The sequence below is a fragment of the Geospiza fortis genome, unplaced genomic scaffold (assembly GCF_000277835.1).
Source record: "Geospiza fortis unplaced genomic scaffold, GeoFor_1.0 scaffold229, whole genome shotgun sequence".
Lineage (NCBI taxonomy): Eukaryota > Metazoa > Chordata > Aves > Passeriformes > Thraupidae > Geospiza > Geospiza fortis.
This window is the reverse complement of record NW_005054357.1, coordinates 630,282-646,330: the sequence shown is the minus strand read 5'-3', so window position 1 is coordinate 646,330 and position 16,049 is coordinate 630,282. Positions and strand designations below refer to the sequence as shown.

Here is a 16,049-nt window from a genome sequence, read left to right as displayed (position 1 = left end):
TCAGGGTGAAATATTTTGCTTTATTAAAATAGGCTTATCTGTATTACTCAATATTTTCAAAAGTGCTAGATGTCTTTACAGGGCTATATAAATGCACTTTACTTATTTCCAAGATAGTCTTCCTTTATAGGTTTGAGCAGTATAATAACTTAAGTGAATATTTGCCATTAAATTGATCAGATTGATTTGTCAGTGACATTAATAAACCTTTTGCATATTCTGCAATGAAAAGCTTGAGGTGAGCATTAATGTAATGCAAAACCTTTAAGAACAGGCTTTATGCAGCCATTTTAATTTCTCTCACCTCCCAGCGTACAGATGGAAAATGCAGTGAGGCTCATTCCCCGCTGTATATTTTTCACATGTGTTCAGCTAATTAAAGAATAAGTAGGGTAACACATTTCCTCCCACAACACTTACTGTGTTGTTCATTCACAGCCCTTTTCTTTAATGTGATTACAATATCTGTGTTCAGCTTTCAGCCAGCTGAACAAAGGCAAGGAGCTCACAGAGCTCATTTCTGGCATTCCTATTCTTCACCTTGGTTATTTAGATTTTGTTTTCAAATGAAGGGTTATCTCATTTTTATATAGACCCATGTAGACCCAGAGTAACTTCACTGTTAACTGAGACCACAGACTCCTTTTGGAAGCATCTGATCTCTGCTTCTTGCTGATTTGGGGTAACCTGCCGGGAGTCTGGATTTATATGTTTGTGAATCAGTGCTGCTTTGATGACTACATCTGGCAATTGTTCCCTAGCATTAGGTTAAACCTCAGTGGTACCATAAATGAAAAAATGGACTTGAACTGGGAAGTTACATATGTATATATATCCAATGAAAAAGACTAACAGGAAAAAAATTACTAGAAAGACATTTGTCATCTGTTGTCTCACTGTTTATTAACTATAAATTACAGATGGCACTTTGAACGTTTGGGATGCTGGAGGAGAATAGTTACCTTTGTCAAAAGGGTTCCACAATAGTAATAGAGTCAATTAGCTGGCAACATTCATTAATGAAGCGGAAAACTGACATGCCAAAAATACTGTGCAAGGCTGAGTATTACAGCAAAGTGAGTGCCATTTGAAAAGCTGGGAATTCTGATGTTAATCAGATGTATCAAATGTTTATGTAAAGAGGCACAGACTTGAGATACACTCTGAATGCAGGAAGTGAATTTTGCTTCAAGAGTGTTTATGGAAAACCCTGAAAGACAAAAGCTTGGAATTGCATTAAAAACAGAGGGCCCTATTCTTGTTAAAAATAGCTTTGTTAGACATGTTGAAGTTACAGTGATTTAAACAAGTATTTGTGAAAGAAATAGCCTGTGATTCTGGATGTTATGTTATATTTTCCAGAGAACAAGACCAGTGAAACCTTTCCTACTGAACTTTATCATATAAACATGTATGAAGTTCCAGGCCCATATCATGCTATTGAAGGGAAAGTAAATAGTAGAAATGAAGTTTTAAGCCAGGCAATTTTGCAAAATTAGTAGATCCAATCAGAACACGCAACAGACTAATTCTAGCTTCCATCTTTCCCAATTGATACCGCAGTAATATAACCTACAGAACAATCGGGGTCATTGTCCAACACAATATCATAGTTTGTGGAACACTTCCCAAGGCCTACCAAATACTTAAGACATTACAAATCTCGAGGGTCACAATTTCAGTGTGCCACAGGGAGGCAGCAGGTATCTCCAATGCCCTTACAACAACAGGGCACTAAGTAAGACTAAAGTAACATTCCCAGATCACCCTAATAAGCAAACCACGCACAGAAAAAGCCTCTGCAGATCTGAACTGAGAAAGAATTTTCATCCTAACCTTCATCTGGGAACTATTTGTAAGGATAGGAAGATAACAGAAATGGTAATCTGTTCACTGGGGTTCACTCTATCAATGTGATGCTTCAAACAAAACACAATGAGCATAAATAAAGGAGGTGGGGAAATGGCCTGAGGTTTGCTGCTTATTAGTCTGGGCTGACAGTGGCTCCAGGACAACCCCCAGGGTCAACTTCACGTGTCATTAGGCTCAACTGAAGCCTAAGCCTGACTGACTGCAAGGGTGGCTCTGTTAAAAGTGTGACAGCAATCACCAGTTGATTATTTATGCTGTGAGGCAAAGGCCATGTTTTATTACTCTGGGTCTACCTGGTGGTTTCCATGCTATCCTTGCTTGTCAGTGTGTGCATTCACTGAAAGTCACTCGGGCTTTATCAAGAAATAAAAAACTCTTCAAGCTGTTAAATTACTTTTCACACCGAATGAATAATTTTTAACTTCAGAATACCTTGATTTATTCTGAAACTGCAGTTGTCCATCCATATGAGGAAACTTTGCAGTTAATGTACAAATCCACAAATTTTTGATGTTTCATTTTAGGAAATAAAATCTATTTTGCTGCTAAAGAAATTAAGGGCATCAAGAATTTAGATTAAAGCCCACTGTATAATACATTGCATTTGGCTCACTGGTAAAAAACCTTCTCAGTATTTGAATTCTTTATTCTTAAAAATTAAGCATTTTACATTTTCTCTATTGATTCAGCATCAGCTAAGATTCACAGATTTGTTATCCATGTACTTACCAGATGTATTTCAGCAAACTGTGAAGCAGTTTTGATAAATCAGAGCCAAAGCCCTATTAACTGCCATTAAACTAGCTCATCCAAACATTTGTTACCTTTCTACATACATGGCTGAAGAGGAAAGAATTAGCCTGAAAAAAATGACTTTCATATGGGAATAAGACTTGCACATATCACTGCAAATCTGCTTATTAAAATGTTCATGCCAACATTTCATTGTAGTTAAACCACAGAACACTGCTTTTAAACTCAGAGAAAAGAGAAATGAGCGTTTCCAATAGAGCAAGACTGTGCTTGACCTAAAAGGGTGGTGAATCCATCAACTCTCTCACAGGTGAAAATACTCCATGTTTTGCCCAATTAAATCTTAGGAGCCCCAGATCAAGACAGCACTTTAAGAACAAACTTCTCTGTTTTCTGAAAAGTGCTTAGGTGTCTGCTCATTTCACTGACTTTACACAAGAAGTAGGAAAGACCTCTTAAGTTGGCAAGTCAGCTAGGACACATACATTAGAAACATACATTTCGTATGGTAACTTAGTCCAGCAAGAATGTTATTTATTTCAAATTAATTACCTAACGTATAGAAAACCAAGGTTTGATCCTATAGCTATTTCACATAGTGCAGTTCTCATGGGAGTCCAAGAGAATTCTGCTTGCATTAAGGTGGAAAGTCAGCAAATGTTTCACATTGCCTTTTTGTTTTGCTAAATAAAAGTTGTAAAAAATTTATTTCCTCAGTGTCTTGGCAATTTTAAAATGCAGAGTTGTCTTACCATGACATTTTAAATATACCACTCACAAATTAATTTTAAAATTACTTATTTTTGGCTTATTGTTTGCTAACTTCCTTGTCTTATGTAGCTGCAGCTGCTGTCTTAGCATTTCAGTGTATATGGGAAAACAACATACTGAGTGAGCTGATGAAAAATTCCAAACAGACCAATTTAGAGTTGTATTCATTAGGCCTATTTAGGCAGCTGAAATTATACAGCCCTGATGTCACACCAATGATGTCTGTCATCTACATCAAACAAATATGTGGGACAGTAGTTTTTTCCCAAGAACATTTGGTTGTGTTAATCTCCTCAGCACAGTCATACAAAATCATGACTTGCCTACTAAAGTTCTTATTAGCTCTGACTAATTACTGGCAAAGGAGATCATGCATTTCCTGAATGCACCGCCAAGCAAAGTTAAAAGAAGGACACATGAAATGCAGTGCATGGATGGATCTGTGTGTTTATCACAAGATAAATATGTAAATCTGTCAAGTTACAAACTCAAATAATAGCAACTTAAATAGTTGGTGGCTTGAATCTCAGCAGTGGATTATAAATATATTAAAATATAATTTATTCACCCGTAGTCTATTTTGATTTTACAGTATCTGCTAACTACTCTTAGCTTCCTGGAAGATGGAAAGAATAAAAAAATCACAATGACAATCCAGAACAGGTCCTACTGGTGCTTATGTCTATAAGAAACATGGTATTATTAAATTCTCCACCTCTGTTTGTTATTAGAACAGTATTTTTAGTGACTGTTAATTACTGGCCATTGTACAAAGGCTCCTTTATTGACTATGTTCAGGCTTCACCTAAAGTGTCCTAACTTTGTTGTGTACTGTCTGTGGTGACATGACAACAAATGCATATTCTTCTAGGGTGCTAAGATCTTAAATTTTTTCCTAATATGCTTTTCTTACTATGTTCTAACATTTTCTCTAATTCTGCAGTTTGAATATTTATAGCAGATGCTTGTTCTAAAGCACTGTTTTCACCTAGGAATCCCTTTTCTAAATTGACATTGTGTCACACTGATTTGAGAAATTCTGTTTCTAACCTCACGGGCATAATTTCAGTTCCTCCTCTAAGTAGTGGGGAGGTGACACTGCATTTACAGCCCTGTGTCTGGGAGCAGAATTAGCTGCAACATGTGAAATTTAGTGAATAAAAGGGATTAACAGAGGTCCCTCCCCATGTCCTCTTGAAGCAGCTGGCAACTTTTGTAGGTATCCAGGCAAGTATTCAAGAGTATGTGCAAGTAATTGCAGAAGTCAGATTGGGACCAGGTATTTAAGACTCAACTCCTTAATTTTCATGTGTGATTCCAGTGTGGCTCCCTCCTATGTAAGGAGAGCACATCCAGTTTCTCAGGGGTTTCTGGGGAAAGTCTACCCAAGACCCATAGCCAGAGAGGTTTGTCATCATTTACAGATTCAAAATGCCTCCTTGGGGCTACCAGGGCAATAGAAATGAGGTGAGAAGTCTACACAGATGTTCTGATCCATTGAAAAAGCTCATTCTGGCTTCAGTGGCAAGTAAGCAGCAGTGGTCCCTAGCAGCTGCCAGGAGCTGAAAAGGCACAGAAGAAAAGGCGCAGTTATCCCGGGACTGACCTATGCACACATTTTCATCGTCCAGCTCTGCAGAAGCATTTCTGAAGTAGCCCAGCCTGCATAACTCGCAGTGCTGACCTCTAGTGTTGTGCTTACAGCTCACGCAAATGACCGTATTGAGCAGCTCGATGTAACTGCACCGGTTGGAGTGCCCGAAGCATTCACAGTCTTTCAAGGAAGAACAAAAATGTATACAAAGTGTATACAGCAGCAGAGTAATAGCACATTACATGCTTAGTAAAAATGAACCATGAGCAGAAGTATGAATGAATGGCACATACATGTTAATCAATGTAACATGGAGAGCAGCAGATGTTTATCTGCAATGGAAGTGGAGCTGGTTTCAGGCAGGTTAGCGTGACCCGACAACCATGGCATGACGTCGGAGGCTGGCTGTTGTTGGCAGACCTGATGGAACTGAAGCATTTGCAGTTGTAAACCTTTCAGGGTTACTGGAGGTTCAGTTTCCGCTGAGAGAAATGCACATATTTTTGCACATTTGAGATGAGTATAAATCAAGACCTGGGAGAAACCTCCTCGTATTAACAGTGTTGAATTCAGTGGACAAAATTGTCAAACTTAATTATGATTGAATCCACAACTGTAAGTAAAATAAAATATTTTTTTCTCTTTTTTTTCTGACAGAAATGAAGAATATTCAAAAATGCTATTGAACTTGGGGTGCTCTAACTGGTAGGCACCTTTAGAACCAGAGTGTTTTATTTCATGGCCAAACAAGTCTCTAGTTTGACAATTTTGGCCAACATCACCTAAAACGATTAACAGGGAAGAAAAGGAAGGAAGACAGTTATTGGAGAACTATATCAACTCTACTTTTGAGGTAAGCATTAACCGGTTTTTGTATTCTGAGATGAAAACCAGTTGGGCTAGAAACAATTATGAAAATTCTGAAATGTGTACTGACTAGAAAGCATGCTTACTGCAGCCATCTGAAATGAAGTTGGCATGACAGCCACTTTAAAAAAACCCTTCATTAAATACAGAATGCTAGTGCCTTTTAGTCTTTAATCACAAGCAATACTCAGCTTTATGCAGAACAAAGAAAAAATCAGGAATGTATCAATAACATTATAGAAGACACAGTTCTTGCTTTGTGTCGAATACTTGTGTAAGCCTGATCACTCAACTCTTGGGATTATGAGCCCAGAATGAATGCAGGAAAGGTTACTAGGATGATCAGAGAAATTGAGTCTAATTAAAAAGTGAAGACTAGGAAAATTTGACTTGTTTAGTCTAGCAAACTGATGACAGAAGGTATCACCTTCTTGTATAAATACAGCAAGGAGCTAAGCCTCCTGCCATCCTAATGGACAATACTGGCACAAGAACAAATGGGTGTTAACTGGCTACTGGGAAATTTCAGCTGGAAATTAGAAGATGGTATCTAGGCTTTAGGGCAGTGAGGTTGTTGGACACTTTCCATTTGTCACAAAGCACACTGATGCTTTACAGATGTAGTTTATTAACTGGTAGAATAAATTACAGTATGTTTCCTGCAATAATGGTGCATTGTATGCAGTGACTTGGAAGGGCTTTGAGGTCTTGAAGTTATCCTGTAATTAGATAAAGCTGTAGCAGGGGGTGTAAAATGTTTCCATATATGACAGAGGCCAAGTCCCCTGTGCTGCCTTTCCTCTGGTATGCTCCTGGTTATGCTGGGGCACCTGATCATCCCCCTGACTGGTGGAGTAGGGCTTCACATATGGTATTTGAGCCTGTCTGTGTTTTTGTAAAGAAACAACAGTTGCAGGACATGTTTCTGAGTATGCTCTGCACTCCCAATACATGGATATTTCTTTGGCTTTTGTCTGATGTACTGGACCGTAAATAGATTGCACTGTAAATGGATTAAATTTTTTTTAGACACTTAGCACAACATATGTTTCAATCTTGAGAGCCGCCTTTCTGCTGCCAGAAAACATTAATCCATTTTACATATATGCATTTAGTTAACATATATTTCTTGTTCTCTTCAATGTTATTCTGCTAAACCAGTATTTTGCGGTTCATGCTAATCTGGTAATTTTGATGCCAGTAACTGCTGGAGTACAGGAAAACATTTGGTGTATCAGTCTCAGTATGTTACCACTTGACACAATTAAGTAAGGAGGAAAAAATGTTAGTTTGTCGTCTTTTGCAGCTGGTCAGTCTGATTCAGCATCTCAGCCAGCCACCCTGCAGCATCTCTCCCCAACTATATCCATCTTGCTCAAGTGAAAACTGCCTGTGTGGAACAGATGAGATCTAAAAGTGGAAGATAGCTCTAGCAAACAGGAGTAATGGAAAACTGGTGTGATTTTGTTTGTGTTTGATTTTTAAAGTAAGAAAGACTGACTAGAGATAAGCAATCTGATCTTTCTGAAGCCAAGATTCAGAAGCGAGGCTGTCAGTCTTTCTATCTGACAAAGGACCTGTCTTCTGCTACCAAGAGAGAATTTGTTTTGGTGAGATAATACTGTATTGGTATGTTGGTCAGACTTGTTGCTAAACATTTTCATACTCCAGGTGAATTTAGAGGAAATAATTTGCTTATATACTATAAAGAAAAGCCGACTGTGCTACATTATCTTTTGTATTTAAGGCAGCAGAAAGAAACTGAAAATAGTTCATGAGTGAATGACTGCACTACTTCCACTCTGAAACTGCAATACAACTTTCAATTATATTACTACTACACATAATTAGCCATAACAACAGCACAAAACCAAAACCTGCACATTAAGCAATTCACTCTCAACACAGGGCATGCTCCAAGTTATGATTAGGAGTGAAGAATCCTCTAATAATTATGAAGCACTTGGATGTATGCATGCACTGTGAAACATATGCAGGAGGACTGCTCAAGTTCAGAGGTGGGTCATCAATACTTAAAGTAAACAAAGAGACCAGTTTTTAAACTTGGTTGCATTACTATGGGTATTGCTCTTTTGTAACAATTGTGCTGTGTGAAACCAAGTCTTTGTCTCAAAGGTAACTAATGCTGAGGTACAGGAGTGCTCTAGTAGTCTTGGTCAGATAAGTAAAGGCTACGTGGTGTAGAAGAAGCCACAGTTAACTCAAAAACAGTCCATCATCTGATCAAACATTAGCAAAGGAAAAAAAAAAAGAAATAGCAAGTAATGATTAAATCAATTTTGTGATAACGCTTGCTTCTCCCCTGCCTCCCCACCATGTTGTTTGTGCAGTAATTTTTTGCTGTTGGCCTGGTCAGTGAATCATTTTTACATCCCTCTGTGCTTACAAAAATATGCTATGTAAAAAGTCCTCCTATGATTGAAATGAAATTACTTTTTCTACTGGCTACATGAGGTGCTACCCTAAGCCACTCAGACCTAGCACACAGAATTGCATTCAGCACCGTGCCAGCTGGGAAGCTGTCAGTGCTGTCTGGCCCTTCCAGCATGTCATGTGGTTCACCTTAACCAGAAAGTATTCTGCTTGTTAGACCTGTCAGAAGCACAGCTTAGGGTCTTTAGGCACACAGCTCTGGCCAGCAGCCTAAAGCACTGTCACACACTGGCAAAGTCATGCAAACACTGAAGGAAATGGGGGAAAGTCTCAAAATCAGGCTGCACATGGTTTACCAACCATTGTGAAATGACATGAGCTTCTTACAGTGCTAGAAAATGCTGCTTTCAGTTCTGAGTACCACATGTCAGAAAAGACACAGATAAGTTGAATAACAATAAGGAGTGAATGGTTCAGAAACTAAAAATTTCAGAGAAGAGGTAATGACAGCTAGATAGGTTTAATGTGAAGGAAAAAGGGATTGCCATGTTAGATGTGATCATTGTTTTTGGCTGATTCAGGAACTGTCAAATCCCTTGCAAACTCACAGAAGCATTGACTCTCTGAGCCTCCCTGACTATTTTCCAGTGCAATGATTTTATTGAAACAATCTCGATTCTGTTGCAGAAAGCATGATAAAATTACCCACTGAAGCAGGCTCACGAAGTTGATAATCTAATTGTTTTGTTTCTATAAATTGAACAATTTCCCCCCATTCTAACGCTATACACTTACATCTCTAGTATAACATACTATTATTGTAGGGATGAAGTTCAGCTGAAGCTTCAGCTACGACCATTAAAACATGAAATGTCATCACGTGAAACAATGATAAACACACAAGGAAGGGTAGCAGCATTTCTAAACTAAGGTTGCATGAGACAGCTGTTAGTGTCAGTTTTTAATTAAAAGCACAAAGCATATTTCAAGAAAAGTGCATTCACAAATCATTAAATTATTTTTTCTTTTTCATTTTCCACTCACTCCGTGCTCCTCCTCCATACACTAAGGCAAACAAAGGAGATTTCATTGTAACCTTAGAAATTACCTGCTTTGTTACAAACAGTATGGCTCATTACCATGATCTCATCAAATGGGTCAAACTAAGTTCAGTCATTTCTTAATAACCCTTTTCCTTGTTCATATGTATTTCATGAATAATGAGATATTCACAATAGCTGCAGAAAGACAAAACATCTTCATACATACTCTTTACAGATAAATTGATGAGGAAAAACAATGAAAAGATCTCAGGGTTCAGACTGTGAATGACAGATATGCAAATGAAACAGGTTGCCTGTAAGTCAGAAAGAATATTGGCATCCTTTATTATACTCATAAAATTCCATTATTTTTATAGAACACTAGAACATCAGTTCCAAATGTAATGCCTGCACTCTGAATTTGCACACTTACAATAAAATGAAGACATAAGGCACACTTACAATGCATTAAAGGACACAACAATGCATTACATTCCATGGCATTTACAGATACTTATTGAGGACATGGACAATTGATATTTTATGGATTGTTTGCCCTCAACTAATCTGCTTATGTTTCCTCTTTTACAATTTATGCATATCACTGAGGAAAACAAGACTGTAGTAGACATCTGCTTTCTAGGGAAGGATCTGAATAGTCATATTCATACATTTAACTCCTTTAAAAATAAATGCCATGTCACTTTATTTGCCAAAAACAACTGTCTAAGAAGCATATTTATTTTTCTTTGTATGGCTTATGTTTATGTGACTTAATGCTTCTGTTGTATTCAATGAAGATGCCTCACCAGTAAACTAATGGGTACACTCCACAGATATTCCAGATTCATACAGTGCAATGTTTTCACAACACAGAGCACTATGGGATCACTGTATGAATCCTAGAATTCCTACCTCTCTTGTGGTTTGCAACTTGAACAGAAGAAACAGTTGACATAGCTAATTTGGGAGCAACTGGATAGGTAATAAAATGAACAGCAAATTAGAAAAAGTATCATATAGGAACAAATAAAAATATTAAAATAAACATCTTTATTCTCTAACTTTTGAATTTAACAATGGTTATTTTTTTGTAAGGAAAGGGTAAAGTTACAGAAAATTAGTTACACACTATCAATTACTGAATTATTTGAGCTGCAACATCCAAGATCAGGACAGGGAATGTAATTCACATCTATGCACTTTGGCAGTTTTGTGTTAGAGGTTATTTGGCAGTTTCTCCCAATCTATGACAAATGACTATATCAGAGTGGTCTGAAAAGGGTTTTATTGAATTTGAATGCATATTTATTCTGGCCAATTAGCATAAACCTAAACCCCACAAGAAAATATTTAGATATAGGCAGATTTCTGTAATCATTCTTTTCATACACTATACTTAAATGAAATATTTAATCTACCCTGTATGTTAAACACTGTAACAATATGCTGCAAACACACAAAAGTTGAATAGCAATGCTTTGAAGTTTTTGTGTTTTGTGCTCCCTACCAAAACATCAAAACTTTACTTAAACTCTTATTTTTGAGGAAGAAACACTGAATAATTCTGTGCTGTTCAAAACATATTTTGCAATGAAGTTAGGTCTTAGATCACACACAGTATAATTAAGCAATGAAATCCATTAGAAATGCTAAGTATAATTTAACTGAGAATGTTTTAATTTAAAATTCTTCTGAATAACGTAGGCTAATCCTTACAGAGAGCAGAGGAAAAGAGATCAGTCTGGGCGGGGTTTTTGTTTGTTTAAAAAAGACATGCAAAAACTTGGGAAATAAAATGAGAGCTAAATGAAATTGGAATGCTAGGTATTACTTTATCAGGGATGGTTAATTTTAAATATATGGTGAATAATCCAGAGTACTTTTCTAATCCTTACATAGAGCAGAGATCAATTAGTATTTTCTGTTTTGTTGGGCACATAGAAACTTGCACGTATAACATGGCAGATTTCACATGCACATGGAGTATGTTTGATTTGGTGATTGTGATCCAGACTTAATTACAGCCCTTCCCATGTAATTCCCAACAGATTCCCAATCTCATTTGGTGTAGTGGCCATTTTCTAGATTGCCTTTTCATTAATTTTATTCTCCACCTCTGTGTGTTATAGCACAGAAAGGACACCCTTTGAACATGAAAGCAAGCCACAGGCCAGATTTCTGCAGGGACTTTTGGGGGAGGAAAGGGCGGTAAATAAGAACAGAAGGAAATTGTTTTTATAATGAGCAATCACTTTGAAATGTGAAGTATAGCTGAATACTTCTTCAACTAACAAAGAATCTCAGTTTTATTAGTCTTCTTAAAAAGTAATTTTGTTTCTTTCAGTGCTAATCGTCAAATCACAGTATGTGAGTAATTTTTTGTGTAGCGTTCAAATTGTAGAAAACCATGGTCTTTCCTGCAGAGAACTTGCTTGTATTGGGGTACTGTGGATGGCATGAAAGCTGAGAATGCTTCTCAGCTCACTTGGGAAAACAAAGTGGAAACAAGACATTAAAAATGCGTTTGATGTTGACAGCGACAACCTTTGCTCACTGAAAAATCTCAAAATTTACTCAAAATACAGATTGTGCTATCTAAACAAGTCCAAAATTGTCCTGGGCTTTCTGTGTATCACAAATTTTAGTCTGTATGTCTATTATTCCCATATTTGCAGTAATGTGCCCAGTCTGAGTGTTGGACTCTCTTTTCAGGTAAGGTTTGTTTTATAGTTATTTTCTCCTAGGATAGCATTACTTAGCACCAGAGAAAAATGAGTTGGAGTATCATTGTTATTACTTTTGCCACCATGTGGGACTCGTTGAGAGCAATTTCAGTACCTTTAGACCACTAGGAATTTTACAGCATCCTACCTTGGTTTGGTTTAGAAACCTCAAGGGAAGAAATATTCGGCCATATCCTATCAAACTTTGGAGGATCTGCATGCATCAGGAAAAATCAGGTTTTGTTATTTACATCTGTGATATTGTTCTAAACAGGCAAGCATATGGACAAAGACAGAGATTACACACAGCTATTACTGGACTAGTCTAAGTTGCACTAGAACAGAACACGACTCCACAGTGAACAAGAAAACAAGCAATTGATGATTCCCAAAACACCAAATGGACATAAAATACTGTGCATAACAATTTCTTTTCTGTGGCTTAAAATATAATTTTTCCTGATGAGAAGATATCCTAGGCCAATATATATAGTTCTAACACCAGGAACAAAACAGGAACATATTGTGTTAAATCTGCTCTGCAGAGATAAAACGACAGTATCAGACAAATATGGACTTCTTACCAAAGACACATATCTTACTGTAACATTCTGTTTCAGGGCCTTTTGAGTGAATTACATATCTGTTATCAGAAGAAATATATTTACCAGTAGAGTGGGCCTCTTCTTTGGCTCTTACACTTTTGTATGTTTCATCTATTTCCTATCATCTGATATGTCTGCTGATATATTTTACAGCTTGATTTTTTTTTGTCATAACGTTAAATATCTAAGTTTCTTATAAGTTCTACAAAATGTGTTACTTGCATGAAACATTTTGTGTGAGCAGTAGAATTAGCTGTGTCTCTTTAGATCTTCATCTCCTTTGATTAATGTGTTCTGGGGCTGGGGAAGTGAGAAATGAAAACCCTTAGCAGACTGGTGCTGGGTCTTGGAGCTGAAAGTGAAGGGGATGGGGTTGTGGGGAAGGAAAAAAACCTTGTTTCTCTGTTGCCATCTGCCTAGCTTTGAACATTAGACTTGAACCGTGTTTTTATGATCTTCTCTGAGTACTGCAGTGGTTGTGTCTTGGTTGAACCAAACAGAATTCTTCTTAAGGGTCACATCAGCCTTTGTCCCTAAAGTCCTTGCACACAGAGAACAATGAAAGGAAAGAATGGGGATCTGCACTGTGCCATTTGCTGTTAGGCAGTCTTCTGCAGTTGAAAGGGTCAAGTTGTAAGTTAATCACATAATTACATCAGATTCTTGCATTTTTGTGCTTTTTCCTTATCAATCCAGAAAACAGAAGAACGAAAAATGGAACCAGTTCGGTAGATTCTCAGAGAGTCTACATATTGAGTGACATTAACCTGCCTCTACAGGTCAGATCCACCAATTCCCACACATAGGAAGTGCAAGTGCCCCAGTCAGAGTGGATGACAAGAAGTATCTCCAAGCTCTCCCTAGTCAGGTGCTGTGGTAACCCTCACCCCTCCACTGACACACTGCTGCCAAGCACCTGACAGACCACCTTCCTCCTCATCGGACACTCACTGACAAATTGCTTGCACAGTTAATTCCCTGTCAAATTTTGGTCGATTTAGGAACACTTAGACTTCACCTAAACATTTTAAAGTGACTGGACATTAGGCATAACATAAAAATCAGAAGTTAAAAAAGGAAAAGCAATGGTTATGGACTATGTTGTCCTGCTGTCTCCTTAGCCTTTTTTTCTTTTAGCCATTGTGCAGCATCAGAGTTGTGGCAGAAAACTGGTCACATTTCAGACTGGAGCTTCCAATATCCTACTTGTGTTGTTGAGTACAGTGCGGCAAACCTGCTATAAAAATTCATATGTATAGTGGTCTTCAACTGAAAAAGCTTAGGTATTACCAGAGGTAAAATTAATAGTCTCAAATAACTTTGTAATGCCTTAGGACTAACCCTCTGGAATTTATCATTTCATAAACTGTATGTCCTATACAGTAAATCAGATACTTTACATAATCAAACTGGTATAATCAGTAATATTTAATATATATAATTTATCCTTATTAGCTTTCTCTGAGTAATATCATGTCCAAGTAAAATCATTCATTGTAAAGCAGAAAAAAAGTCATATTTCTTAGAAATTCTATAAATGCTATAGATTTGTGCTTGTTTTAGTAAATGCACTTAAAATGGAGGTTGTGGCTTACTGCAAAATAATTAAAAATTCCCTGACCCTTTAAATTAGATAACAGTGAACTGAGTTTCTTAATGGGCACCCAAAACAATAAAGTTGGAGTTTACAGTGCCTGTATTACCATTTAAGTGTTATTACTAGTGATTATTACTGATTATTACTGATAATTATAACCATATTAGAAGGGACTTCTGGAGGTCAGTTATTTCCACAGTTTGCCTCATGGCAGGGTCAACTTTAAATTTAGATGAGGTTGTTGAGGGTCATATCCAGCTGAAACCAGCTGCTGCTTGGTAATATGGTTAATGCTCCTTAGACTTAATGCATCTGTCATGTGCTTTTTTTCAGTCTTTGGTAAAGACGGTATCTTTTACTCATATCCTTTATTCATGGCCTGTATTTCCATCAAGATTACAGGTTTCTTGATAAAGGTCTCTCTTTGTATCTTTGAATGTTTTTTTAACGGCAATGACTTGAAATGTATTATCTGAAAAGGCAGGTGAGAAGTCCAAGGCCAAGAATGTTGGATGTCATTCCCACATGTACATTGGAGCAGATGAGTCATCCCTTGAACAGACACTGGGAAGATTCATTTAGCAGCTAGTTATTCTTTCACAGCAACCTGTGAAAATATTTCTAGTCCTTGGTGATTACCACCAAGGGGTTTATTTATAGAGAAGCTGACTAGATAAACCAATCTTTTCCAGAACAGCTCCATGCCCGGAAAGTGCATTTTGTAATTAGAGTCATTATTTACCAGAATAATAAATGAATCTTGGGGTAGGTATTCTATAATTCTGTTCTATTTCAATCTACTGTAGAATATTCCATGACACTTATTCTGGGCAAACAAGGCTAAGAAATGTGAAAGAGAGTTTCTAAATGTATGTTTGAGTGTTATTTAAAAGTGAAGCTACTGTAGGCATCTTTAAGAGTGGAGGTATGCAAGCTGTGTGACTGAGAAAAAATCAGATATGACATTTTAAATTTACATTGGATATTTTTGCATTTTTAGTTACTATTGTTCCAAAGCCAATTACATGTAGAAAGTAACTACTGAAAAAAAAAATTAATTTTCATGAAGTAAGGAAAAACTTACTGCGTTATATTTATTAGATGTATGATAATTTCCTTTTTCTCCTCCCAATCTTTTTTTTTTTTTTTTTTTTTTTTTTTTTTTTTTCCTCCCTAACATACTGTATCAGAACTACTTCCAATATTAAATGAAGAAAATCTGCCTGGAATATTCACTGGAAGTACAGTCTGCACCATGGTCTCTATCATGGTTTCAAATGGGGGAAATAAAGGAAATGAATGGGGAGTTTCAGCCTAATTCCAACCCAACAGCTGCACATGAAAAAAACCTGTCACGATCTTGGCAGAAATTAATGGGCATTTTGTTGGTTTCTCACTCCAACCAAGTACTGAGCTGGCAGTAAAATGAAAGTGTATTCCCAGAGAGGGGCTGTCCCTGCTCAGGGATGAGGGCAGAGGTGATGGAGCACAGAATTCTCTGCTGCTGCCCGGGCACTCTGCAGCCAACAGTGCCTGATCCCCTCCTCAAGTGATCCTGCAGGCCCAGCCCACAGACAGTGCAGCTGCTGGAAATTACTACTCATAAATCTCTAAGTCTTAAATAATGCTCACTAGTGGCAGACAGGGAGCACTTGTGTTTGCAACTATCATTATTAATTTAATTTTTAATAACAATAAGGAACCCCAGTGAGATACGCTGATTAAGATGTTTTCTAACTTTCTTTCCATTAAAAAAAAATTAGAAATGTATCAGTATAAACTTAATGATTCAGTAGAACTTCATGTCTTTAGCCACAGAAAGCTGGC

At 37.2% G+C, this 16,049-nt stretch overlaps 1 protein-coding gene across 1 annotated transcript in view; it reads right to left on the bottom strand.

The window, feature by feature from the left end:
• The window catches only part of NTNG1 (netrin G1), a 146,031-nt gene that overhangs the window by 24,859 nt on the left and 105,123 nt on the right, over positions 1 to 16,049 (bottom strand). Inside the window, exons 6-8 of the mRNA XM_031059154.1 lie at positions 12,169 to 12,234; positions 10,210 to 10,269; positions 5,003 to 5,170 (exon numbers count right to left, since the gene is read on the bottom strand). Of these exons, the coding sequence (XP_030915014.1) occupies positions 5,003 to 5,170; positions 10,210 to 10,269; positions 12,169 to 12,234 (294 nt within the window). The remainder of the gene's footprint in view (positions 1 to 5,002; positions 5,171 to 10,209; positions 10,270 to 12,168; positions 12,235 to 16,049) is intronic.